The sequence below is a fragment of the Typopeltis vanoorti genome, chromosome 14 (genome assembly GCF_054136105.1).
Source record: "Typopeltis vanoorti isolate ZY-2024b chromosome 14, IOZ_Tvanoo_1.0, whole genome shotgun sequence".
NCBI lineage: Eukaryota > Metazoa > Arthropoda > Arachnida > Uropygi > Thelyphonidae > Typopeltis > Typopeltis vanoorti.
In genome coordinates, this window is record NC_143562.1 from 1,847,152 (window position 1) to 1,873,893 (window position 26,742).

Below are 26,742 nucleotides of genomic sequence, written 5' to 3' on the forward strand. Positions count from 1 at the left end.
GGCATAGTTGATTATTATGTCGAATTTCTTCAAAATTCTACCAAGTTTTGGGGTCAAAGAGCTTATATATGGTAACTGGATGTGGGTGATCGGGTTGGATTCCTCTTCTTGTCGAGGTTGTTGATGTTGTTGCAAACGTTTAGTGATGTTACGAGAAGAATATCCATTATTTAAGAAGGTACGTTTCAGGAAGTTCCGTTCTGTTTGAAGGTCTTCTTCAGTAGAAGTAAGACATCTTGCTCAACGGGCAAGAGTGGAGATGATGCCAAGTATCTGTGAGGAGGAAAGTGATGAGAAGAGGCATGTGAGTATCTATTAGTGTGAGTGGTTTTTCGAAAGATCGAAAATTTAAGACAGTCAGCAATCTATTGATCTTAAGATCCAAAAAGGGAACAACGCCGTTAATCTCAAGTTCATGTTTGTTGTTTTAAGGATACTTGCGACATAAGACTGAATGATATAATCACGTAATCACAAGAAAGATATTTATTTAACCAAATATTTCGGTCTGGAAATAGCAGACCATCGTCGGTAAATGATATAATCACGTAATCACAAGAAAGATATTTATTTAACCAAATATTTCGGTCTGGAAATAGCAGACCGACGATGGTCTGCTATTTCCAGACCGAAATATTTGGTTAAATAAATATCTTTCTTGTGATTACGTGATTATATCATTCAATCTCAAGTTCAGATGTAAATTTGATGTTCTGGTGTTGGTTATTTAAATGTTCTAGGAAGTTTTAAAGGTTCCTCGAAACCATGTTCCCAGATCAGGAAGACGTCATCTATGTATTGTAACCACAGTTTAGGTTTTAATGTAGCACTGGAAATAGCGCTCGCTTCGAAATCTTGTAAGAAGATAGCTAAGACCGGAGATAGAGGACTGCCCATAGCTAACCCGCTGGCTTGTTTATAAGTTTTTTCCTCGTAGCAGAAATAGCCCGAATTAATGCAGTGTGCAAGAAGAGCGAACATTTTCTTAGAAACCCTGTCTTTCAGGAGAGTCAGAACTACGTTTGTAGGTACATTCATAAAAAGAGACACGATGTTAAAGCTCACCATTCTGTCCGAGTCTTTGAGATTTAAGTTTTTTATTTTTGAGATGAAATCCTCAGATTTTCTGATAAAGGAGGAGGAATTGCCAACTAGATGTCTTAAAGATGCTGCAAGATATTTTGACAGATTATAAGTAGGTGAGTCAATGCCTTCTACAATTGGTCTTAAAGGAGTGTCAGCCTTGTGTATCTTACGTAGGCCTTACAAACATGGAATGAGGGGATGGAGAGATCGGAGAGCTTGTCTTATGTGTCGAGGAAGTTCTGATGTAGATTTCAGAAGGTTGTTTGTACGGTTATGAAGCTCTCTTGTTGGATCACTTTCTAAGATAGAACAGGTATCAGAATTTAATAAGTCGACGATCTTCGAACGATAGTCAGATTTGTCTAAGATTACAGTCGCATTGCCTTTATCAGCAGGTAAGATGATAATTTCTTTGTTATTACGAAGAAGGTAGATTGCTTTTCTTTCAGCTGAAGATAGGTTATCTGTAGGACGACGACTGTTGTTTATAGTGAAGATAGCATTGATTCTAAGTAGATTCGCTGTTTGTTTAGGTAACTGAGAGGTAGCTTTTTCGACTTTTGTAAGAAAGAGTTCTTTAGGAATGGCAGTCGGAGAAGGAACGAAGTTAAGAACTTTTGATATCACGCTAAGTTCTGCTGAAGAAAGCGTGTATGAGGATTTGTTAATCACAACGTTATTTAAGTTTTGTGAATTGCTATGAGGATGACGAGTTTGCTCCTGTTTAAGATTGAATTTTCTGATGAGAATTAATTTGTTGGTGTGTTCAGCTCTAGAAACACGGAGAGAGCTTATGTTTTTAATATCATTCCAGGAACTGTAGTCTAAAGATGAACTTAAGTTATTTTCAAAAGAATCTCTTTTTGAGAAGGATGAAGCTAAAATGCATTTAGTGTCTGTGATCCTTTCATTCAACAGATCAAGTTTAGCTTTACAGTAGATATTATGCGCACGTTTAGTGCAAATCAATTCTTTAAAATCTAAAAACTTGGGGATGACTGAGTGGAACTTGCATCTTTTTAAAAAGACAAACCTGTTAATGAAAAGTCCAATCTTTACCAGTGTTTTTTGATATTCTTTTATACAATGTACGTTGACCTCGTCAGCAGGTAAATATATGTTGTTACTAGAGTTGACTCGGGATGTATACATTTAGAATTAATAATTATACTGACTAGAACCCGAGGAGTATAATAAAAAACTTTAATGAATCACAACTAGTTTCATCGGAGTTCTGACTTCTTCAGGTGAGTAAGAAATAACTAAAAACTTACAAAAACTAATACGGTAAAAAATGGGCTTTTCAGTTTAACACAAAAGAGTTAGAAGAATAGCAACAGTCATATTTAAATTAGAGACCGCGTCGCATTATTAGCGTGAGCTGATGTTGAGTGATAGCTGATTATAGAGCGCCAGTATTGGATTACTGCGCTATGGGAATCAGGCAAACTGTAACTTAGATTGCTGTTCATGTGTGAAGGATCCAGGACTATTTCTTTAGATTCTACAATGCATCTTTCAAACTCATCATTGCATATATATAAATTGGTTGTGTGATCCCAATTGACTTGGTGTGGATGCTCTTCAAGATTAGTGGTGCTCGCTCGAGTTCTTTCGTAGGAGATGTCACGTCTGTGTTCCTCATAAGACGCAGTGAAATAGATTTATCTGTCTGACCGAAATAAGGTCTACCACAGTTGCACACAACCAGCTACATTTTCCAGGTGTTTGTAAAGTTGTGTGCGATTGTGGTAGACCTTATTTCGGTCAGACAGATAAATCTATTTCACTACGTCTTGAAGAACACAGACGTGACATCTCCTACAAAAGAACTTGAGCGAACGCCCTCTCCAGTCATGTTCTTTTCTCTGCCAACTCTAATCTTGGAGAGCGTCAACACCAAATCGATTGGGATCACACGACCAATTTGTATATATGCAATGATGAGTTTGAAAGACGCATTGTAGAATCTAAAGAAATAGTCCTGGATCCTTTACACATGAATAGCAATCTAAGTTACAGTTTGTCTGATTACCATAGTGCAGTAATCCAATACTGGCGCTCTAAAATCAGCTATCACTCAACATCAACTCACGCTAATAATGCCACACGGTCTCTAATTCAAATATGACTGTTGCTATTCTTCTAACTCTTTTGTGTTAAATGGAAAATCCCATTTCTTTACCGTATTAGTTTTCGTAAGTTTTTAGTTATTTCTTACTCACCTGAAGAAGTCAGAACTCCGATGAAACTAGTTGTGACACATTAAAGTTTTTTATTATACTCCTCGGGTTCTAGTCAGTATAATTATTAATTCTAAATATATATATATATATATATATATATATATATATATACACACACACACAATAAAAAGTTAGGAAAGAACAGCTGAATTATAAAGTACTATCTCTCATAAATGGCATAGACGTAAAACATCAGATCTGTTTAAGTTAGGCGAGTGAAGTAAAGTTTCACATGTTTCTTTATAAAACCTTTCCACGAGGAACTGAGTTTTGTGAAAAAGTGAGTTCTTGTCTTTTCTTTTCCAATGAACTCTATGTCTAGTGATGATGGCATGTTCTGCAAGTCCAGACTGTTCAGGTTCAAGGTATTGAATGTAAAACTGGTGTTCTTCTAGCCGAATAGAGGCAGATCTTCCTGTTTGTCCGAAATAAGATAATCCACAAGAGCAAGGAATCTGGTAAACACATGGATAATTAAGATGTGGAAGCTTGTCCTTAGGCGAAGTGAGAAAGGTGGAGATTTTTCTGAACGTTCGAAAGGCAACAAAAATATTCAGTGGTTTTAAAACTTTTGCTATATGTTCACTAATGCCTTGTATATAAGGGATAGGAATGAGTGTTATTTCTTCTGCATTTGAAGAGGAAGACATATTAATACTACTCAAAGCTCTTTTGATGAAGGAATTCTTATATATATTAGATAGAAAGGAAGAAATAATATATTGCAGTTCTTTCTGTAATAGATCGTCTGAAGAACAAAAGGAATGGGCATGATGAACCAGTGTTTTAATAGTTCCTGCCTTTTTGACTGGCATGGTGATGAGATTCAGCATGGATATAATGGCCTGTATGAGCCTTCTTTCTATAGACTGAGAAATAGGTTACCATGTGGTTGGCGAAGAATTAGAAGATCTAAAAAGGGTAACTGCTTATTTGATTCTACTTCTAGGGTAAACTGGATCCTTGGATGAAGCGCATTTAACTTAGTGAGAAACTGTTGAAGTTCATCAGAAGAGCCATTCCATATAGAAAAAATGTCATCAACATATCTGAACCAATGAGTAGGTCTGGGAGAAATGTTGTCAAAGATACGTTGTTCAAATTATTCCATAAAGAAGTTGGAGATAGCAGAAGAAAGAGGATTGCCCATTGAACTCCACAATGGGCAATCCTCTTTCAATTTGTTGAAACAACTTATTTTTAAAGAAAAAATAACCAGAATGTATTAAAAAAATCAAATATTTTTACAATGTCTGAAGGAAATTCCTGTTGCAGTAATTCAATGCTTTCAGATAAAGGAAAATTTGTAAATAAAGAGACAATATCTAAACTGATCATGATATCCGAAACATCCAAATGAAGATCTGAAATTTTATTTTTGAAATCCAAAGTATTTTTTATATAAGTATCAGTTCTTCTAGTTGAAGAAGTGAGAAGATTTGATAAAAATTTTGAAATTTTGTAAGTGGGACAACCTATACAATCTACAACTGGCCTCAACGGAATGCCTAGTTTATGAACTTTCGGAAGATCATACAATCTAGGTGGAAGACCGAAGAAGGTTTTAAGTTTTTTCTTTTGATCTTCATTCCATGTAGATACATTATTTATAAGAGAATGAAGTTTCTTCAATTGACTGCTGGTAGGATCCGATGTAAGAGGCCTATAAGTTGAATAGTCGCAGAGTAATAGAGATATTTTTCTATCATATTCCTTCTATCTTGAACAACTACGGTCTTCCATTTGTACGTATAGCAAAAGTTTTAAAACCACTGAATATTTTTGTTGCCTTTCAACCATTCAGAAAAATCTCCACCTTTCTCACTTCGCCTAAGGACAAGCTTCCACATCTTAATTATCGAGGTGTTTAACAGATTCCTTGCTCTTGTGGATTATCTTATTTCGGACAAACAGGAAGATCTGCCTCTATTCAGCTAGAAGAACACCAGTCTTATATTCGATATCTTGAACCTGAACAGTCTGGACTTGCAGAACATGCCATCATCACTAGATATAGAGTTCATTGGAAAAAGACAAGAGTCCTTCACAAAAGTTGGTTCCTCATGGCTTTATAAAGAAACATGTGAAACTTGACTTCACTCGCCTAACTTAAAAAGATCTGATGGTTTACGTCTATCCCCTTTATGGGAAATAGTACTTCATAATTCAGCTAATCTTTCCTAACTTTTTATTGTGTATATATATATATATATATATATATATTTTTTTTTTTTTTTTGTTAGGAAATTTATTGACCTTTTTAGTTATCTTACACTAGCTACTTAGGTGGTGCTTTTTGGAATTGTCAGTTATTGTTTAATTTGAGATTAAAATGTACTGAAGATGCCTGTGACACACAGGCGAAAATTATACTATTAAATAATCTTTTTACGCGAGTTGTCCGTTATTAATTTTGTATTTAATTATTTTATTTGTTTCTGTCAACTCGTGACCATCAGCAATCATTAAGGTTATTCTTCCACAGTCATTATTCCTCTTACTTGCCATGCAATGAAAGAACTATTCGAGTTATTTTGTCCTGGAGAGCTAGTTTCTTCTTTGTCGTACTGCTGATAGCTTCCTCTGATGCCCTTGACAATCTCCCATTCACTACTAACATCTTTCCAGTATAGGGATTTATGTCATTGCACAGCTTTGAGCTTTATACAAAGCCTGTCATAATCATTTGTCTTATAGATTTACATATAACCCTTCTTGACAGAATGTTCCTTATTTCTTAACATCTCCCAAGAGAGACTGCATGGTCACTTCCCCCAATCGAAGGCAACGTGTATACCTCAGTCACAGATAGCTCTTCTGATCCTATGACCAAGTCGAATATTCTTGTATCTTGAGTGCCCTCCATCACATGCTGCTTCAAATAATTATCTCTCAGTAGGTGTATAAATTCCATTTACATCCTGCTATGCGATCTCTCCTCCTTCCAACTGACACCTCCCATGGGCAAGGTGCATCATGCCATGTAATGAGCCATGTGTTTGTAGCTGGTATAAATTGGAGGAACACAAATTAGTTCAACCATGTCCAGGTAAAATGGATGAGAGAAGGGAACTGATGGAGTTTGAAAGAGGCATTGTGATAGGATGCCTTGCTGCTGCTGCAGGCATATTTGTTTGGAAAATTGTTAACAAATTGGGCCATCCCAGGTCAACAATCACTGATATATTCAGATGGAAGTGCAGGGAGTCAACTGTAAACATTTCAGCAGTGGATGACCTACCAGACTCACCAAATGTAAACGTAGGATGCTACGAAGGATAATATGTAAAAATCACCATTCATCGGCTGACACATTGAATGCAGAATTCTGGGCATTGACTGGGACATGAATCTGCACAAAAACATTCAGAACTGAGGCTCACAACATTGGTTTCCATGGCAGGATAGCAATATACAAGCCCCACATTATCACAACCAACATGCAGCACTGTCTTCAGTGATGCAAAGAGCATGTACAGTGGGATGCGGAAGCATGGAAAGTTCTGTTATGGAGTGGCAAATCTCTCAACACTCTACTGTGCAGATGAACAAGTGTGACAGATGCCTGGTGAATGTCTCTTACCAGAGTATGTAACCTCAACTATGAAATTTAGAGGTGGCAGTGTGATAGTATAGCCATTTTCATGGTTTGGCCTTGGACCTCTGTTTGTGGTGCTACTAATGCTGAACTCTAAGAGGTACATTCTGGATAATGTGGATAATGCAATGCTTCCTAGTTTATGATATTTTTACTAGAACTGACCTTCAGCAAGACCATGCTGATGTAACTTATGCGGTTTGTGGACATGAACATCACCACACTTAACTGGCCTTCACAGAGCCATGATCTCAATCCTAGTGAACAACTGTGGGATGAACTGGAGTGTCCAGTTTATTTATTTATTCTTATGGCTAAAGCAGCTACAGGTCAATGTCCAGACCAGAAAGCCAATCCAAGGCCTCATCTGTCACCGCATGGATGTCCTGGAGGCCACCACCATGAAATTGGTGCCTTGGGCAGTCATTCACAATATGAGTGATCATCTGGGGCAGAGGGGAACAGTCACAATAAGGTGGTCTGAGAGTCTACATTTATGTAGCAGGTAGGCTCATCTGCCGTGGTTAGTTCTGATCCTGTTGATAGATGACCAAATCTCCTAGGAAGGGCAAAACTAGGCTGCAGAGCACAGGGATCTTCAACCAGGAAACCATTTGTTGGAATATTGTTGAACGATTGTTCTCTCCACATGTCAGATGTTGATGGTAAGACAGCTGAAGAGAGTTCGTCCATGGGCCAGAAAGGGTTTCGTGATTTTATTATTATTATTAATATTATTATTATTCAGGCCTCCATGGAGTCAAAAGACTCATCGTGGGAGGTCCTTCCTAAGAACAAAGTCTGTCAAGACTCATCGAGGGGAGGTTCTTCCCTAACACAAAGTCTATCATATCACTCCTTAAACTCACTGACCATTCTCGCCCTCACCACTCTATCAGGTAATGCATTCCACGGCTCAACCACCCTCCATGCAAAGAAACCACTCCTCACCCTCTTGCTCACAGTTTCCTTTCGTAACTTCCAGGGATAGCCTCTTGTCATCACTCCTTCCCGCTGTTCAACCAAGTGAAAGAACTCCCCAGTGTCGACCCTGTAACCACCTCTCAACAGTTTAAAAGTCTCAATGATATCACCTCTCCTACTTCTATCCGCCAAACTCTGCAGTCCACATTCCCTCAGCTGATTCTCATAACTATCCTTGTCCAGTCCTGAGGCCATCTTTGTCATCCGTCTTTGTATCTTTTCCACAGTTAATTTATCCCCTTCAAATCCTGGGGACCAAATCTGAGAACAATAATCCAAGTGTGGTCTGATCAGAGACTTATACTCCGCTACATAATAAATCCGCTACAAGTCTGCAAGATTCTCTGACTAAATTGAATAGCTGTTGTAATAGATATGGTATGAAGGTCAGCAATAAAAAGACAAAGACAATGAAAATAGGCAGAATCATTGAAAATGTCAACTGTGTTGTGAATGGAGAACCTGTGGAACAAGTAAAACATTTCAGCTACTTAGGCACAATTTTTACTGAAGATGGTAAACTAAATATAGAAATAGACAACAGAATCAGCAAAGCTGGTATCGTGGGAAGTCAATTGAATAAATTCATATGGAATAAGAAAGAAATTAGTCGGAACACTAAATTAGCTGTATACAAGACTGTGTTCAAACCAATTTTAACTTATGGATCTGAGAGCTGGGTCAGAAGTAAAACACTTGACCAAAGACTAGAGACCGCAGATATGAGAGTCCTGAGAAAGATTAGAGGCGTGAACAGATGGCATCAATGGCAATATCATATTAAAAATGAGGATATTAGTGTTAGCAAAACTTGTTTTGCTAACACTTGTTAGCAAAACAAGTGTTCTCTGCCAGGTTGGCAGGAAAACGACCCAGAGGAAGACCAAGATATAGGTGGATTGATACGGTACAAAGTGCCTTAGACGATAGAAATATAAGATCTGATAATGTTGGAGTCTTGACAAGTAACAGACTGATTTGGAGGAAAATTGTAGATAGGAAGTTAGTAATGATGTAATTTTTTCATGTAGTACTGTCATATCCTGTACACCCCTTGAGGGTACATGGCAGGAATTTGATGATGATGATGATGATGATGATGAATGATGACCCTCTTATCTCTGCAGGTCAGTGTCCTTCTCATAATTGCAGCAATCCTCTGTGTTACCTTCACCACCTTTGCAATATGTCCCCTAAACTTCAGGTTTCTATCAATCATCAACCCCAGATTTCGTCTCCCAACTTTCTCCAGTATAACTCCTCCCATAGAGTATGCAGCATCCCATCGATGTTTCCCAAACCTCAAGACCTTACATTTTGCTGCATTAAACTGACACCCCCATTCATTTGCCCATCTATCTAGCTTATTCAAATCCTCTTGCAGGGCTACCACATCTGCACTATTACTAATAATCCTTCCCACCTTCGCATCATCTGCAAACAACTGAATATCTCCTTGCAATCCACTGGCAATGTCATTGATATAAAGGTTAAACAATATAGGTCCTAGTACTGAGCCCTGTGGGACCCCACTTGTAACCTTCTGTCCCCTTGAAACTGCTCCACCATACAAAACTCTCTGATACTTATCAGACAGCCAATCCTGAATCCAGTTTACCAATCTGACATCCAGACCCATGTGTTGCAACTTAAATATCAGCTTATCATGTGGCACCCTGTCAAATGCCTTTGCTAAGTCTAAGAAAATTGCAGTATATGCCTTTCTCCCATCTAATGTTCTTGTAACTTTATTATAAAAGGCTAGCATATTGCTAAAACAAGAGCGCCCTTTCACAAATCCATGTCGACTCTCACAGATAACATTACCCTCATCTGCCCAGTGCTGTATACGGTCCCTCACTACTTTGTCCAAGATCTTAACAACTACTGATGACACAGAGACTGGTCTATAATTAGACACTTCCAGTCTGTTACCACCCTTATACAATGGCACTATCTTACCTTCCTTCCATTCCCTGGGCACCTTTGCCGAAGCCAGACTTTCATTGAAAAGCCAGGTTAAAGGCGCTGTCAGTTCCCTAGCACATTTTCTCAAAACTCGTGGTGAAATACCATCCAGTCCAAAAGCTTTATTGACATCCAGAGTTCTCAGTATCTGAAACACACTCTTCTCCTGTACCTCTAAACCTTGAACCTGCCCTATCCCTCTAGCATTAAAACTGACTCCTCCAGGATGAAATACTCCAATAAAGTGGTCATTGAACAATTCTACTATGTCCTCTGCATCAGTCACTCTATTCCCATTTTTATCCCATAAATTCTTCCACAGTCATTTCTCCTCTTACTGGCCACATAGCTAAAAAATTCCCTAGGATTGTCTTTGGATCTTAGGGCCAATTTCCTCTCATATTCCAGTTTCGCTTTCCTTACCACACTAGTCACTCTTCTGGCCTGTGTCTTATACTCTTCATGTATCTTCTCCTGCCCTGTCTCCTTATATCTCTTCCACAGCCTCTTTTTAGCATGCAATTCCTGTTTAATATTGTTTGTCATCCACTTTACTCCAAATTGTGTCCTCTTCTTCACATGTGGTATACAACTTACCATTGCTGCTAACAAACATTCTTTCACAATTTCCCACGCACTAACGATATATTCCGGCCTTCCAATTCCTCCCTCCATGAAACTTCCCGAAGTTGATGTCTAAGACTATTATAATCACCTGCATTATAATTCCACATAAGTTCCCGTCTCTTTTATATTCCTGCATGTCTATTCATTTTCCAAGTCAAAACCATATGGTCACTCTCTTCAACTGGTGGGAGAGATGTCATCTCAGTTATTATCAACTCTTCTGATGCTATAACCAAATCTAAAACTCTTGAACCTCTTGTTCCCTCTGTTACATGTTGCCTAAGACATTTGTCCCTCAATAATTCTAGAAATTCCATTCCACTATTGCTACATGCATCTTCCTCTCTCCAATTTATACTACTGTAGTTAAAATCTCCCATAACAATCATTCTTCTTGCACTTGCCAAACTTAGCTGTCTAAACATCTCCTGGTCCCCATCCTCTGTGCTCCTGGGTCTGTAGCAACACCCCACTAAATATCCTGTCTTGCCTACCTCTACCTCACACCATATGCTCTCAAAATCATTTGTCTCACTTCCTTCCAAAGCCTCCACTCTTAGAGGACATAGGTCATCACTTATCATAAGCAGTACCCCAGCACTACGCTTTCCCCTCCTATCCTGACGAAAAATGCTATACCCAGCGACTTCTATCCCTGTTATTATATCCCCTTCTGTCAACCACGTCTGAGTGATCCTAATAATTTTTGGCCAGGCTGATGCTATCCGCGCCACCAATTCCTCTCCCTTATTCCAGATACTCCTGGCATTAGTATAAAGCATATAAATGCCATTGTTTCTATATCCAGCATTATCGCGACTAGACTCCACTGGGCTCAGCATTACCTGATTTTAGGCGAATACTAGGTGGATTTATGAGTCTGGTGTAGGGGGAGGTTTTGATGGCTTTTTCTACTTCAAGTATGGATATGTATTCCTGACTGTATGCCTGTTGAGTGTTTTTTACCACTGTGCTATCATTGCTTGTTTCATTTAGCAATTTTTTGAAGTAATTACTCCACACATCAAGGAAATCTTTTTTTCTCCTGTTTTCATGTCACTTTTATCATCTCTAACTCCTTTTACAGCACTCTTTCCTTCATTTCTAAGCTTCTTCAACAACCTCCAGAATATCTTACAACCTTCTTGATATTTATTTTCTATGTTCTTGCCAAAGTCCTCCCATGACTTTTGTTTAGCTAGTTTTACACAGTGTTTCGCTTTCATACATTTGTCACTGTATTCTCTAAGAGCACAAGCTGACTTATTTCCAGGAACTTTTGATATGCTTTCTTCTTTTCCTTCACTGCCTCTTTATCTTCCTGTGTCCATGGAGTTCTGATTTTTCTATCCTTGCAGACAACTTCACCACATGCCTCTCTGGCTGAATCAATCAGGGTTTTCTTCAAGGCTTGCCAATGTATCTCCAAGGTTTGGTTCCTGTTCTCAAACTCTTTCATTTTTTCTTTAATAATCTTCATGTATTTTAGTCTACAGTTCAAATCTGAGAGCTGCTCAACTTTTATTCCCTTTAAAACTTTCTTACATGTTATTCTTTACAATATGAAATTCAATTTTATCCTGCTCAAGTTTAAATAGTGATCACTTCCAATTTCAAATCCTCAGTGCATTTTGGTGTCCTGCACCAGGGAGAAAACATCACTATCAACAATAACATAGTCAATGAGACTTTTCTTATTCCTTGCCTGTTTTCTCCATGTGAATTTGTGCATATTTTTGTGTTGGAACATGGTGTTAGTAATAACCAGTCCATGTCCTGAGCAGAAATCCAACAGGTATTTGCCATTACTATTAACTTTGCTCTTTTCTCCAAATTTTCCCAAAAAATTTTTGTATGTCTGACAATCATTTCCTACTCTGCTATTCAGATCCCCAACAAGGACCAACTTTTCGTTTTTCATTGTGTCAGTTGCTTTCTCTAAAGCATCAAAAAATTCCTCCACTTCTACCTTAGCAGAACCTTCTATGGGACAATAGGCACAAATAAGTCTCACTGTCCAATTCTCCATTATGATATTTGCCCATATCACTCTACTTGAGACTGACTGCCATTCAAGAAGATTAGCCTCGTATTTTGTGTTGAATACTATGGCTACTCCTTTTCCTTGACTGTCATTACCTGAATATATCATTTTGTATTTATTGCTCAGAAAGATCTCACCAGTTTTTGTCTTTTTTGTTTCATTCACCCCTATTATGTCGATCTGGTACTTATCTAATTTCTCAGCTAGCTCCATTTCTTTGCCATTCAGGCTTCTTATGTTGATAGTACCGATCTTTAACTCTGGTGATGTTGAGTTGGGGTGTGCTTTCAGATTCGTTCCAGTTGCTGACTTTTTGCTATTTGCCCTCTGTTCCTGGCAAAAACAACATGGGCCTTGTTTAACCGGGCAACGCTCCAGCCGGCATGAAATTTTGTCATGTTGTACCATCATTTTGTATATTGGTTTAAGCCAATAAGAATACAATTTGGTCTGCTAAATCCCAAATTGCCAGCCCATCCTCATTCGTTCAAGTATAACCAACAGGGTGCACCACAAAAAGGTGAAGATTGGACATTAGGTGAGAAGCCCTGGTCAGTTCTCTGCATTCTTTTAAAGGCTATGTGGAGGTCTCCTCTCAGTTATACAGCTTTGACCCTTGAGCACCCCTTCGCTAAAATTAAAGTTAAAAAATTGTCGTGTGAGATATATGGAGGTGTTTTTGGAAACTAAAGTTTTTTAGGTAAAAATCTAAATTGACGTTCATAATTAAATCCTCAGTATTCATGATAATTTATAATTGCTCACATTATTTATGAAATGAATGCATTTAAATTTTAATTATCAACATTATTTACGTGATCAGCATTCACCTTCATCTCACAATATATTTGAATTTTTTTTTAGCAACAATGCTTCTGTAATTAAATTAATTGTTTCTGATGAAATCATGTTCCAAGCTTCTCAAAATCCAGTTGCACAACAGTTCTAATGATGGTCTCTTAATCTTAATCCCCCCACACACATTGTGCAATCCAAGATTGAGTAGAAATCAATACTCTCACTCCCACATTTTCTCTACTAGTTGCTTCCATCTCTATGCATATGGTTGGTGCAGTATTAACAAAAGATCACTCATCTCAAAGACAAAAAAAGCAAGCCAATGACTGTTCAGTTGAAATGCTGATTCTCTTCAACCGAATTCCAAAATATCTGAAACTGCCATAACAACATTTACTATCTATTTCTTAAAGTTTCAAACTTTTTTGGGGTGTGCGAACTATATGTGAAACTTTTTAATTTCTTTTTTTTTTGTAAAGTAAAATCAGGGGTGTGAGAGATGTGAGGGCGAGTTATATTCAAATAAATATGGTGTATATATATATCGAAAATTTCCTTTGCTTCAATTTTGTAAAACCACTTTAAGTTTTTATCATAAAACACACCTTCAACCTATCCTCATGGTGCCACAGACCTGTCACCAGCTTGGTTACTCATCTCTGAATCGTCTCTACCTGCTGATTCCCAAGAAACTCAAATTAGCAAATCTATGCAGAGTAGTCATGATGCAGCCGATATATATATATATACACACACATGCATATATATGTGTGTGTCATCAAATATTTTGCAGTGTTTCTACATTCGGAAATAACTTATTTGTTGGAACTTAAATATAGCCATTATTTATGTTGAGGATATTACCACAGTCCCAGAGCATTTGATTTGATCTGGCACACAGTTACCTACTCACTAAATTTCTGCATTATAGTTTGCTTTTGCATTTGTGTCACTAGTTCCCCATCTTCGTGTTCTTCACATTACCATGTGAATCCAGGTCTCTGATTGCTTCAACTCTTTCTCCTAATATATAAATGATCTCTCTCTCCCCCCCAGATTTTCTTTCCATAGCTTTGCTCATGATAGTATTCTTTTCCCTCCATTTTTCTTCTTCATTTGACAAAGTGTGTAGTGCACAATCATTTTTATGATCTTCTATAACTAGTGCTCTAAACTCTTATCTCCTTGCTGTTCTTCAGTGGGACATAGACAACCTCGTGAAGTTTAGTGTTAGCAAAATGCAGTCCTGCTTTCTTGCAAGAAAGATCTCACTTCACTTCTCCTTACCTTTTTATAATACTCGGATCTACACACAAGATCAGATTTCTCTTCTTGTGCTGACTAGCAAAATCACAATCGTGGCCTCTTCAGCGTTCAAAAATCTTGATGTCTTTTTTCCTCTTCTCTTTATCATTACTTCTCACTTTCACACAATACTATAAATTCCAAATCCGCCCAATATTGGAATACACCTCTCTCAGAAATACTCCATATCAATTGATTCTTTAATTGACTCCAAATTGGTGTCAATTAATTGATCACCTCTTGTTCTCACTCATTCACTTTCTCACAGATATTTGTTTCTGCTATAAGTCCTTCTGTAGTTATTTTCATGGACAGTGATCTGCTAAACTGACCACTAGTATTCTTCGACTTACCTTTTTAGTCTGTATGAATACTGATAGCTGCTTTTTAACATCCATTTGCTCTCCAACTTAAAACCTACCAAACCCACTTATCCTCCTCCTTCATTCCATTTACCTTTGTTGTTTGGAACAGCCTTCCTCACCCTGTTTTTTACTGAACACAGATTTCGACTTTCTCCTTCACCTCTTGCTCTCCCCCCCCCCCCCCCCACAGCTGGCATGCTATTACTTTTTGCAACCTCTCATGTGGGATTGATATATAAAATGAATAATAATTACACTACCTCAGGCATTTTTCTCTATAAAATTTAGCCAACCGTTACTTTCAAAAATTTGAGTTTTGGGCATCCAAAATGAACAGTATTATCTGCTGTATAGAATTTCCATATTGAGATTGATTTTATCATCATTTATATACTATTAGAATTGGAGACATTAATCTGAACTCTTAATTTATGCAGATATTATACTTCCAAATAAATCTTTTAAAAGTCTGCACAATACTCCTTACTAAATTGAATAATTGCTGTAATAAACTTGCTATGAAAATCAGCAATAAAAAGAAAGACCATAAAAATAGACAGGAACATTGATAACATGAATGGCATCCTGAATTGACAACCTATAGAACAAGTAAAACACTTCAGTTATTTAGGCACAATTTTCAGTGAAGATGGCAAATTAAATATCTAAGTAGACCAGTGGTCTCCAAACTTTTTTGATTGCATATCTGCAAGACAGAAAAAATAAATAGCACTTACACCGAATGGAGAGAATTTCTTTGGAGGAAATTGTTTTAACCGTTTATCCATTTTGTGAAGGTTAATTTGTAAAATTTAAATATAATTCATTTACTATTGATAATATCAAACACTTTTAAAAAATGTAAGCAATTTTGATATTATTAATTCACTATTTCCAGTGTAAACATAAAAGTAAGCACAAAAAGGTGTTGGAATTGCACAGAAACAATATATACTAAAAATCGTTAAACTTGCTACTAATAGTCAAATAATTAATACAACTGTGGTGTCATCTGTAGATAGCAGGAAAACTAAGCAATTTTCCTTTTCTAGTTGGTCTTGTCAACACTAGGATGCTCTACAAACAATGGCAATGATAAGAAGTAAGAGATTTACTCCCTGGTTTTAAAAAATATGACAGCTTTGCCACGGACGATTATGTGTGCAAAGTCGCCCAATGTGCGCTACTCACAAATTTAAGTTTATGAGTAGTTTACAGGATCTTTATAATGTCTTTGTCTATATTCTTTATCTTTAATTAATTACTTAATTTTTTTCCTATCGATATAAAACTTTTTTGATGTACCCCCACGTATCGACTCGGGTACCCCAGGGGGTAGTACGCGTACCACACTTTGGAGACCACTGAAGTAGACAACAGAATTAGTAAAGCTGACTTGGTAGGAAGTCAACTCAATACAGGCAGCCCTCAGTTTACACCTCTCTTCTGTTCCTGCAAAAACAGGTGTAAACTGAATCGGCGTAAAACGAACCCAATTTTAATGGGAGGTACAAAGTTATCTTCCGTGCAGTCAAAAAACATGCACTTGAAGTATGTGCAACATTATTATATTTAAAGCTATTATTTCTATGTTGAAGTTCATGGTTTTAGATCACCTGAAAAAGTATCCAGTGTTAACTGCCTAGATTTTCTTTTTCTTTCTTTAAGGAGTTCAGTGTAAGGTCAAATAGATGCGATTATGCTCCTTTTTATATTCATGGTCCCAATCGTGGCCTATTTCACAGAGTTCATCAGTCAATGTCTCTATAATTGCAAGGATACACTGTAAATCGGCCGTTTTTATCTCTCTCAGAGAACCTTATTCGTTTTCTTTCTCCTCTTTTGGATGTTGACTTAATTGTTCAGCTAATTCTTTTAAGTCTTCATTGGAAAGGGGTTTATCATGGCTCTAAGACTTCTGTCACATCTTCAGCTGTAATATCGTCCAATCCCTCCTCTCACGCAAGCTTGGTAACGTCTTCAATAACATTCTCCTCTTGCTCTAATTCCTCGAAGTCATTCATAAATGCTGGAAGAAGTTTTTTTTTGCCATGCTCCTTTTAAACACTTTGCTGACATTTCATTCCAAGCTGCCTTGATGTTGTTAATGCCCATCAAAATATCAAATTGACCTCCAATAGTCTTTAATAGTTTTCCTGAAGTGTCTAAGACTTTTACCATTTTCATAAATGTTATATGGAGGTAATAGGCTTTGAAGATTGATATAATCCCCTGATCCGTCGGTTACAAAAGTGATGTTGTGTTTGGGGACATGTAAACAACCTTGACATACAATGGTGTTCTTACTTCAGCAAGGTTTTGAATTTGTCCACGATCATTATCCAAGAGAGCAATACCTTGGATGGTCAGAAGCGAAGCACGGTAGGACAAAAATAATTTGTGTACCAATCTATAAAAACATCTTGTGTAACCCAAGCTTTCTTGTTCCATTTCCAATAGACTGGCAGCGTGGCTTTTAGACCCTTGAAGGCACATGGTGTCTGTGAATGGCACACCAACATTGGTTAAAGCTTCAAAGATCCGGAGACATTTGCACCCAACAAAAGTATAAGTCTACCTTTTGCAGCTTTAAAACCTGGAGCGGAACATTCTTCACAGGAAATGAAGGTGCATCCAGGTTTCTGCTCCATATAGCAGTGTTGAACATACTTAGCATTTGGACAGCAAATTCTTGTTTTCTGTGTGAATTTCCCTTGAGGTCAGAATGTTTTTCATGCTAATGAAGGTTGATCTAGCAATTTCTATTCTTCTTAATATTTCCTTATCACAGTTCCCATTCTCTGTAATTAGTTGACCCAAATATATATATAACTCTCTACTGATCTAAAATATTTCCTCTGATCTTAATATTTATATCGGGTATTTTCCCTTTTTCTCTTGTTATCAGCATGGTTTTGGTTTTTTTGAAGCTGAAATTAAGTTCATATTTTTCAGTTAGCTTCAGTGTCTCTTCTAATAGGTTTTGAAGATCTTTTTTATTTTCAGCTACAGTACTGTATCATCTGTATATCTTAAGTTGTTTATATTTTGCAGGATATTTATATTGCAGGATAGAGAAAAGAGCACATTTGAAGCCATTTGGTGTGAGATTGTGGCTAGCAGAACTAAATATATAATTGGGTGCTGCTATAGGCCAGGTGATGGAAAAGATGGTGGTGACAGTATGCACAAGCAAATAGAAGAAATGAGTGGAAGGAGGGTGATTATTATGGAAGATTTCAACTATGGTCGCATTGATTGGAGTGAGGAGAGGACACACGGGAGGAAGGAACTGGATTTTATGCGGTTATTAAGGTATAACTATCTGCGACAGCATGTAATGGAAAATACTAGGGGTCAGAGAGTGCTTGACTTAGTAATTACATCTGAGGATTTGGCTGTAACAAATATGACCACATTGCCACCAATCGGTGAGAGTGATCATAGGGTCTTGACTTGGGAGGTGGCTAAAGGTGTAGAAGTTTCAATTAAGACAGGGTACATGTGGAATTATCGGGCTGGAAAGTATGACAAGCTTAGGAGTTTGATTGGCTCAGTGCCATGGCATGTACAACTGCAAGGACTAGAAGTTGATAGTGCATGGGAGGTAGTTAAGAAGTGCTTGCATGAAGCAATGGCTGACTGTATACCTAGAGTCCGAATAATAAATCAAGTACGGGTTAAATGGATGAATAACACCATTAAGCTTCAGCTGCAAAAAAAGAAACAACTATGGAGGGAATTTAAGGAGAAAGGTGACCGGCAGGCACATGAACGGTATAAAGAACAGGCCAGAAGGGTGACGAGTGTGGTAAGAAAAGCAAAAAAGGATTACGAAAGAACATTGGCCATGCAGGCTAAAGAGAATCCTAAACAGTTTTTTAGATATGTAGCAAGTAAAAGGAAAAATGCACATGGCAGAATAATTTTAAAGAATGCCGATGGTAGGGAGGTAACTGAATCAGTTGAGATAGCTGAGTTACTGAGTGAGCACTTTGCAAGAATATATCATCCAGGTGGTGACATTGCAGAAACGAATAAACCAGTAGATTATACGGGAATTGTGGTTAATGAAGTGGAGGTGAGTAGTCTATTGCATAACCTCAATGTCAATACATCTGTGGGATTGGATGGTATACCAGCTCGTGTAGTACGAGAAGCAGCTAAAGAATTGTCAGTACCCTTGACCATTTTGTTTAATTTGAGTCTCAGGTCTGGATTAGTCCCGAGCGGGTGGAAGGAAGGGAAAATAGTTCCACTGCATAAAGGTGGTTCCAAGACTGCTGTAGTAAATTACCGACCGATTAGCATATCAGGAATCAATGTCAAGGTCTTAGAGAAATTAGTCAAGAAAAGAATACAGGATTAGATAGATGAAAATGGGATATTGTATGGGGGACAACATGGTTTTGTGAAGGGTAGATCATGCCTCAGTAACTTGCTCACGTTTTATAACACAGTGACGGCTGAACTGGATAGGGGTAATGGGTTTACAGTGATATTACTGGACCTTGCCAAGGCCTTTGACAGGATACCACATGGAACCCTAATCAGTAAACTGGAGCAGATGGGGATAGATATAGGGTTGGTAAGATGGATAGGAGGGTGGTTGAAGGAGAGATACCAGAGAGTGGTTTATTCAGGAGTGGAGTCAAAAAGACGTCTTGTGACTAGTGGAGTGCCGCAGGGCTCTGTTCTTAGACCACTGCTTTTCAATTTGTTCATCAATGATATTGGAAAGGATTTGAGAGGAAGTATTCACTTGTTTGCTGATGATGCAAAGTTGGGTAGAGCAATTGTGTGCACAGGATGTCAAAATTTTACAGGATGATTTGGATAGTTTGGAGGACTGGGCTAAGGAGAATGGATGTCAGTTTAATGTGGCAAAGTGTAAGGTTATGCACTTTGGGGTGAAAAGAACAGCAGCAGTATATCGCACTGGTGGAACCGCATTCCAGGAGATTGATGAGGCCAGTGATTTGGGAGTGCTGGTGGATAGGGAGTTGAAGTTTAGGGGGCACATTGCAAAAGTGACTAAAACAGCTCACCAAATCACTTGGCTTATGAAAAATACTTTAACATGCAGAGACAAACAAGTTGTTGTTTCTCTGTATCGAGCCTTGATAAGACCCCATCTGGACTTCTGTGCCCAGTTATGGGCACCAGGGTTTCTTCGTGATGGGGAGGAAGTGGAGAGGATCCAGAGACGAGTGACCAAGATAATAGCAGGTCTGTGGAATGAACCTTATGAGAATAGGTTGAGGATTTGTGGGTTGCAGAGAGTGGACGATAGGCGAAGGAGGGGTGATATGATTGAGACATTCAAATTACTGAAGGGTTTTTATAAGATTGATCCAGAAGATATTTTTGAAAATATGACTGGTGGTGGGAGGACTAGGGGCCATGCATGGAAGCTGGGCAAGAGCGTGGTTGACAAGGGTGTTAGAGCTAGGTTTTTTACTTGGAGAGTGGTGAATGAGTGGAATAAGCTTCCAGAGTCTGTTGTGGGTGCTACAACCGTGAATGAGTTCAAGGCAAGATATGATAGATACTGTGTGAATGTTGAATAGTTGTTCCAGACATGATGTTAGGGCCTCCCTCGATGAGTCTGTTGACTCTTTGGAGTTTCCCGGAACAATAATAATATTCCTGCCTCCTATGCTGACTCCTTTAAATTCTAATTGCTGGAAGATATTTTCAGTATAGAGGTTAAACAATATAGCAGAAAGAACACAGCCTTGTCTGACACCCTTCTTTACTGGGAATTCTCTGAGATTTCTCCTAATATTTTTATTGATGCAGTTTGCTCCCAATATAGATTTATCAGTAATCTGGTATCTTTCCCATCTACTCCTAAATTTCTGAATGCGTTTGATTAGTTGTTCATGTTGTATATTGTCAAAGGCCTTTGTGTCATCAATAAAACATAAGTAGACTTCTTTCTGCTTCTCCAGATATCTTCCTATAATAGTTCTAATGTTGAAGAGTCCTTCTCTAGTTCCTTTATTTTCCTGGAAACCAGATTGTGTATCATTAATTTTCATGTTGATTTTATGTTTATTTCTTTCTAGGATGATATATAACATAACTTTTGTTATCTGACTGATCAGACTGATTGTTCTATACTCTTCACATTTGATTGTCTTCAATTTTTCAGGCATTGGTAGGAACGTTGAGTGCTTCAAATCTTTTGGCAGTTGTCCATTTTTGTATATTTTGTTACATATGTCAGTCAGTGATCTTATAGCCTTATAATCTAAAGCCTTTAGATATTCTGCCATAATTCTATCCATTCCTGGAGCATTTCCTGGTTTTAGTTTCCTAATGGCATTTGTTACTTCCGAGGTAAGAATAGTAGGCCCTCCAAATCTTCTTGCATTGGCCTATGTATTCTATCATGATTGTAGAGTTCCTTTGAATACTCTACCCATCTATCCCTTATTTTGTCTTTCTACATTACAATGTTTCCACTGATATCTTCAATGCAATGAGCCTACCTTTTTGCATGATTTGCAAGTTAGCTCCCTAACTTTTTCATGAAGTTCTCTGGTTTTGTGCTTAATAAAGTAATGAGCAACCCGCTGATAGATGATATTCGACTTGAAATGCTGAAGTATGGTGGTATAAAAGTCTTGCAGTGGCTGCACTGCATAGTTCAGAAGGTCTGGACAGAGGGACAAATTCCCAATGATTGGAGTAGAGCTCTCATAGCACCCATATATAAAAAGGGAAATAAAACTAATGTGAGAATTACAGAGGTATTTACCTACTGAGTGTTCCTGGCAAGATTTATGCAAATATACTTCAGAAATGGTTGAGAAGAATTGTGGAAGATTTGTGGAAGAAGGATTGTAGAATTCCTTTGAATACTCTACCCGTCTATCCCTTATTTTGTCTTTCCACATTACAATGTTTCCACTGATATCTTCAATGCAATGAGCCTACCTTTTTGCATGATTTGCAAGTTAGCTCCCTAACGTTTCATGAAGTTCTCTGGTTTTGTGCTTAATAAAGTAATGAGCAACTCGCTGATAGATGATATTCGACCTGAAATGCTGAAGTATAGTGGTATAAAAGTCTTGCAGTGGTTGCACTGCATAGTTCAGAAGGTCTGGACAGAGGGACAAATTCCCAATGATTGGAGTAGAGCTCTCATAGCATCCATATATAAAAAGGGAAATAAAACTAAATGTGAGAATTACAGAGGTATTTCCCTACTGAGTGTTCGTGGCAAGATTTATGCAAATATACTTCAGAAATGTCTGAGAAGAATTGTGGAAGAAAAGCCTGGTGAAGATTTTTTTGCAAGCTGGATTCAGGCCAAATAGAGGCTGTCCGGATCAGATCTTCACTTTACGACAAATAGTGGAGAAAGCATGGGAATATAACAAAGATCTGTATTTAAGTTTTGTCGATCTGGAAAAGGCATATGACAAGGTGCCAAGAGAGAGAGAGAGAGAAGCTATTACGCTACAGTTATATGATGTCAATGGAGCATTATATCAAGCAATACTTAGTCTTTATTTGAGTTGCAAGTCAGCAGTTAGAATTGAAGGAAGTACAGGTAGACGGTTTAAAGTTAAATATGGGGAGACAAGGATGTACATTATTCCCTCTATTATTCATTATTTATATGGATCATATTATGAAGGAAAGTGGTATTAAACATGATATCAGAATTCGAGATGTTAATGGATAAGAGCATCCATGCTTTATGCAGATGATGTTATACTTCTAAATAAATCCACTACAAGTTTGCAAGATTCCCTGACTAAATTGAATAACTGTTGTAATAGTTATGGTATGAAGGTCAGCAATACAAAGACAATGAAAATAGGTAGAATAGTTGACAATGTCAACTGGGTTGTGAATGGAGAACCTATGGAATAAGTTAAGCATTTCAGCTTCTTAGGCACGATTTTTAGTGGAGATGGTAAATTAAATATGGAAATAGACAACAGAATCAACAAAGCTGGTATGGTTGGAAGACAATTGAATAAATTCATATGGAATAAGAGAGAAATTAGTCGGAACACTAAATTAGCTGTATACAAGAGTGTTCAAACCAGTTTTAACTTATGGATCTGGGGGCTGGGTCAGAAGTCTTGACCAGACTAGAGACCACAGATATGTGAGTCGTGAGAAAGATTAGGGACATGAACAGATGGCATCAATGGCAATATCATATTAAAAATGAGGATTTTAAAAAAGAACTTGACATTGTCAGCATTCAGGAATGTGTTAGCGGAGCTAATCTCACGGTAAAGGGTAAAACAATAACTTGGTCATTTAAACAGAATGGGAGAGGAAAGATTAGCCAATCTGCCAGGTTGGCAGCAAAACAACCCAGAGGAAGACCAAGATATAGATGGATTGATACGGTACAAAGTGCCTTAGATGATAGAAATATAAAATCTGATAATGTTGGAGTCTTGACAAGTAACAGACTGATTTGGAGGAAAATTTTAGATAGGAAGTTAATAATGATGACAATTTTTCATTTAGTACTATCATATGCTGTACACCCCTTGAGGGTACTTGTCAGGAATTTGATGATGATGATGAATTTTAGGGAAAAAAGTGCGACTTATATTCGAATAAATATGGTAACAAATAGAAAACTAGGAGTAATCCATGGAAGTTGTGTAAAAGTGTGGTTAGTAAGATTGTCCAGACCAGATTTTTTTTTTCATGGAGAGCAGTGAATGAATGGAATTGATTGCCAAAATTAGTTGTTAGTGCCCTGACAGCTGAGACTAAGAGAAGAATGATAGGTTTTGTGTGTATAAACGTTAGTGTGGTTCGCCTAGGAGGGTGGTCTGAAAAGTTCTCGGCTTCGACCATAGATGGCAATGCTATCGGCAAGATTGTTTCTTTCTAAGTTGGTACACCTGTCATAAGCATCCATGTGAAATTGCAAGTTATTCTATCAAGTAGTTTGTTTTATATAGCTGTTGGAAGGCAAAGTGTTGTCTGTATCCCTTGAAATGGATAAAATTGAGTATTGTGCGGTTATAAAATTTTTTGTAAAAGAAGGTTTAATGAAAAAAGAAATTCATTCGAATTTCATAAACATTTATGGGCACTCTTCTCCTTCATTTTCAACAATTAAGAAATGGCTGCTAAGTTTAAACACGGATGTACCAGCCTTGAAGATGGTCCACGTGAAGGACGTCCAAAAAGTGTAACAACACCAGAAATCATTGATCAAGTGCACGATATGGTATTGGATGACTGGCGAGTCAAAGTGTGTGAAATTGCTGAGACTATAGGAATTTCAAAAGAACATGTAGGATATATTTTGCATGAAGAATTGCAAATGAAAAAGCTTTGTGCAAGATGGGTGCTGCGCTTGCTCACAACAGATCCAAAATGCACTCGCATGAAAATCTCCGAACAGTGCTTGGAGAATAAAACTGATTTCATGCATCGATTTATTACTATGGATGAGACTTGGATTCATCATTACACACCAGAATCCAAACAGTGGACAGAAGCCGGTTGTTCAGTGCCAAAGACAAAGTTGGTTCCATCAGTAGGATGTTTTGAGATGCTAAATGCATTTTGTTTATTAATTATAATGAAAAGGGTAAAACAATAACTGGGGAATATTATTCCGATCTTTTAACCAGACTAAATGAAAAAATTCATGAGAAAAAGCCCGGTTTGCAGAAGAAAAAAATCATCTTTCATCACCACCCTATTCCCCAGATTTGGCTATCTCTGATATCTCTTCCCAAAACTAAAACTTTTTCTCACTGGTCAGTATTTTTCTTCGAATCAAGAGGTGATTGCAGCTGTAGAGGGGTATTTTGCAGGGACAGGATAATGGCACTGGAATAAATGTATTAGTCTTAAGGGAGATTATGTTGAAAAATAAAAATAATTTTGAAATTATTAATTTGTTTTTTCATTGTTATGCTGAGAACATTTCAGAACAACAAGTCTCTGGACTCCATGGAGACACTATAAAATAATAATACATATACACATGCACATATATATTTATTTCCAAATCTGAATTCAGTATTAAATGTGAAGAAAGCAAAATTGTAATTTTGCTTTCTTTCACAAATTGACTTACCAAAATTAGAGCATTCTCAGTAAATTCTGAAAAGTTTGCCAATGCTCTGCCTACATGAGATAAAAGATCAGGACTAGAATTTGGAATAATATCCAACAGGTCACATATGATGCACAGATAGGGATCCAGTTCTTTCTATAAATAAAGATTAAAAAAAAGTAAATGTCACAGAATCAAAAAATAAAATTTTATTTCTTAGTTAACAATGTTATATTATCAGTGTAGCCTTCCCATATTACAATACCTTGAAAAAAAAAAGGGGGGGGGGAGAACTAAAAGAAATGGAATGCAATTTAGTTTTAAGCATGACGATAAGGGATAGGAATAGGAAGTCCAGTAAAAAGCATAAGGGTAATGAAATATTATATTTTTGGTGTGTTGCTTTTTTCAGATTGCAAGATGAAATAGGATATAAAATTGAATTAGATCACTAAGAGCAACATAACACATCCATGAAAGAACTGAACAGAATTTTCCGATTGCTTTTTCCTTTTTTTTTTTTGTACTATTTTTACCATATGAAACTTTAAATATTAACTCGTGGGGCATTACATTTGAGTACACTTCAAGTAGTCCCATGACTGCAAAGTCTTCTCTTTATCAAAAAATTGTTCTAAATTGTTCTAACAGAAACTGCAGGTCACGCAGATCAAAGTTGTTCATTTCTTTCTATATTCTTTTATCTGCTTATCTCTCCATTTTCATTTCATACATTTTTTTTCTAAATTCAGTCTCATTATATGACCAATTCACTTCTTGGTAATTCAGACCATAATCTCATCCAAGTTTGGTATGGATGCTTAGATGGTGATTATCAGAGGATTAAACACACATCTAGGGGTAATGATTAACTTTATTTAGGTTGTTAATTTTTTTTGGTGCTATTCTCACTCACAGTAGGCTTTACGCCTACAGTACATTAGTACTGTAAATGGGGTAAGGATTTTTCCCCACTATTTTTTATGTATTTAATTAAATTTTATTTAGTATTTTTATTGATTTTTTTACAGAGTCCAAAAGTCCTACTCCAGAAACCAAACAAGGAACTTTTTCAAGCTACTTCAAGCCTCAAATAAGTGGGAAGTGATTTCACAACAGGTGATGAAATTCATCTCCCATGAAAAGAATCATATACATCCATCCCATGATAGTATTTGAACTTGCATCCAGTTGGTTGAAGAACGGGTATGCTAACCACTTGGCAAAACATGCCATCAAACACTGGGCCAATACTTCACCTTGTCACCAAGGCATCTCTTCATGAACACAAAGATATACACACAGGTAGAAGGCATACAGAGACTAAGTATAAAGGAGACTAAGGCAGAATCCTAAAGTTTAGCTGGCATCCTCTGTGGGTGTGTTGATGGAATCTTGCTTGTTCCACTGATTGACTCAAGTTAACCATCTGGGATAAAAGTTTTGAGTAAGGTGAGGCAGCTATATTTATTCAAATTCAGAAAACGTTATAGTACTATGGTGGATTCCAGGAATCAGAATTAAATTTGTTTCTAATAGAAAAGTTTCTTTTAATGGATCCAGTGATGGCATGGTCTGCTATCCAAGAATGGCTGTAGTATAAATAATGGACATAATTCCTATTTTCATTCAGTTTGATTTAACTATTCTACTTGTTT

At 37.3% G+C, this 26,742-nt stretch overlaps 1 protein-coding gene across 1 annotated transcript in view; it reads right to left on the reverse strand.

The window, feature by feature from the left end:
- Nucleotides 1–26,742, reverse strand: part of LOC150099121 (uncharacterized) — a 287,705-nt gene that overhangs the window by 39,267 nt on the left and 221,696 nt on the right. Inside the window, exon 12 of the mRNA XM_090403807.1 lies at nt 25,106–25,240. Coding sequence (XP_090259933.1) covers nt 25,106–25,240 — 135 coding nt within the window. The remainder of the gene's footprint in view (nt 1–25,105; nt 25,241–26,742) is intronic.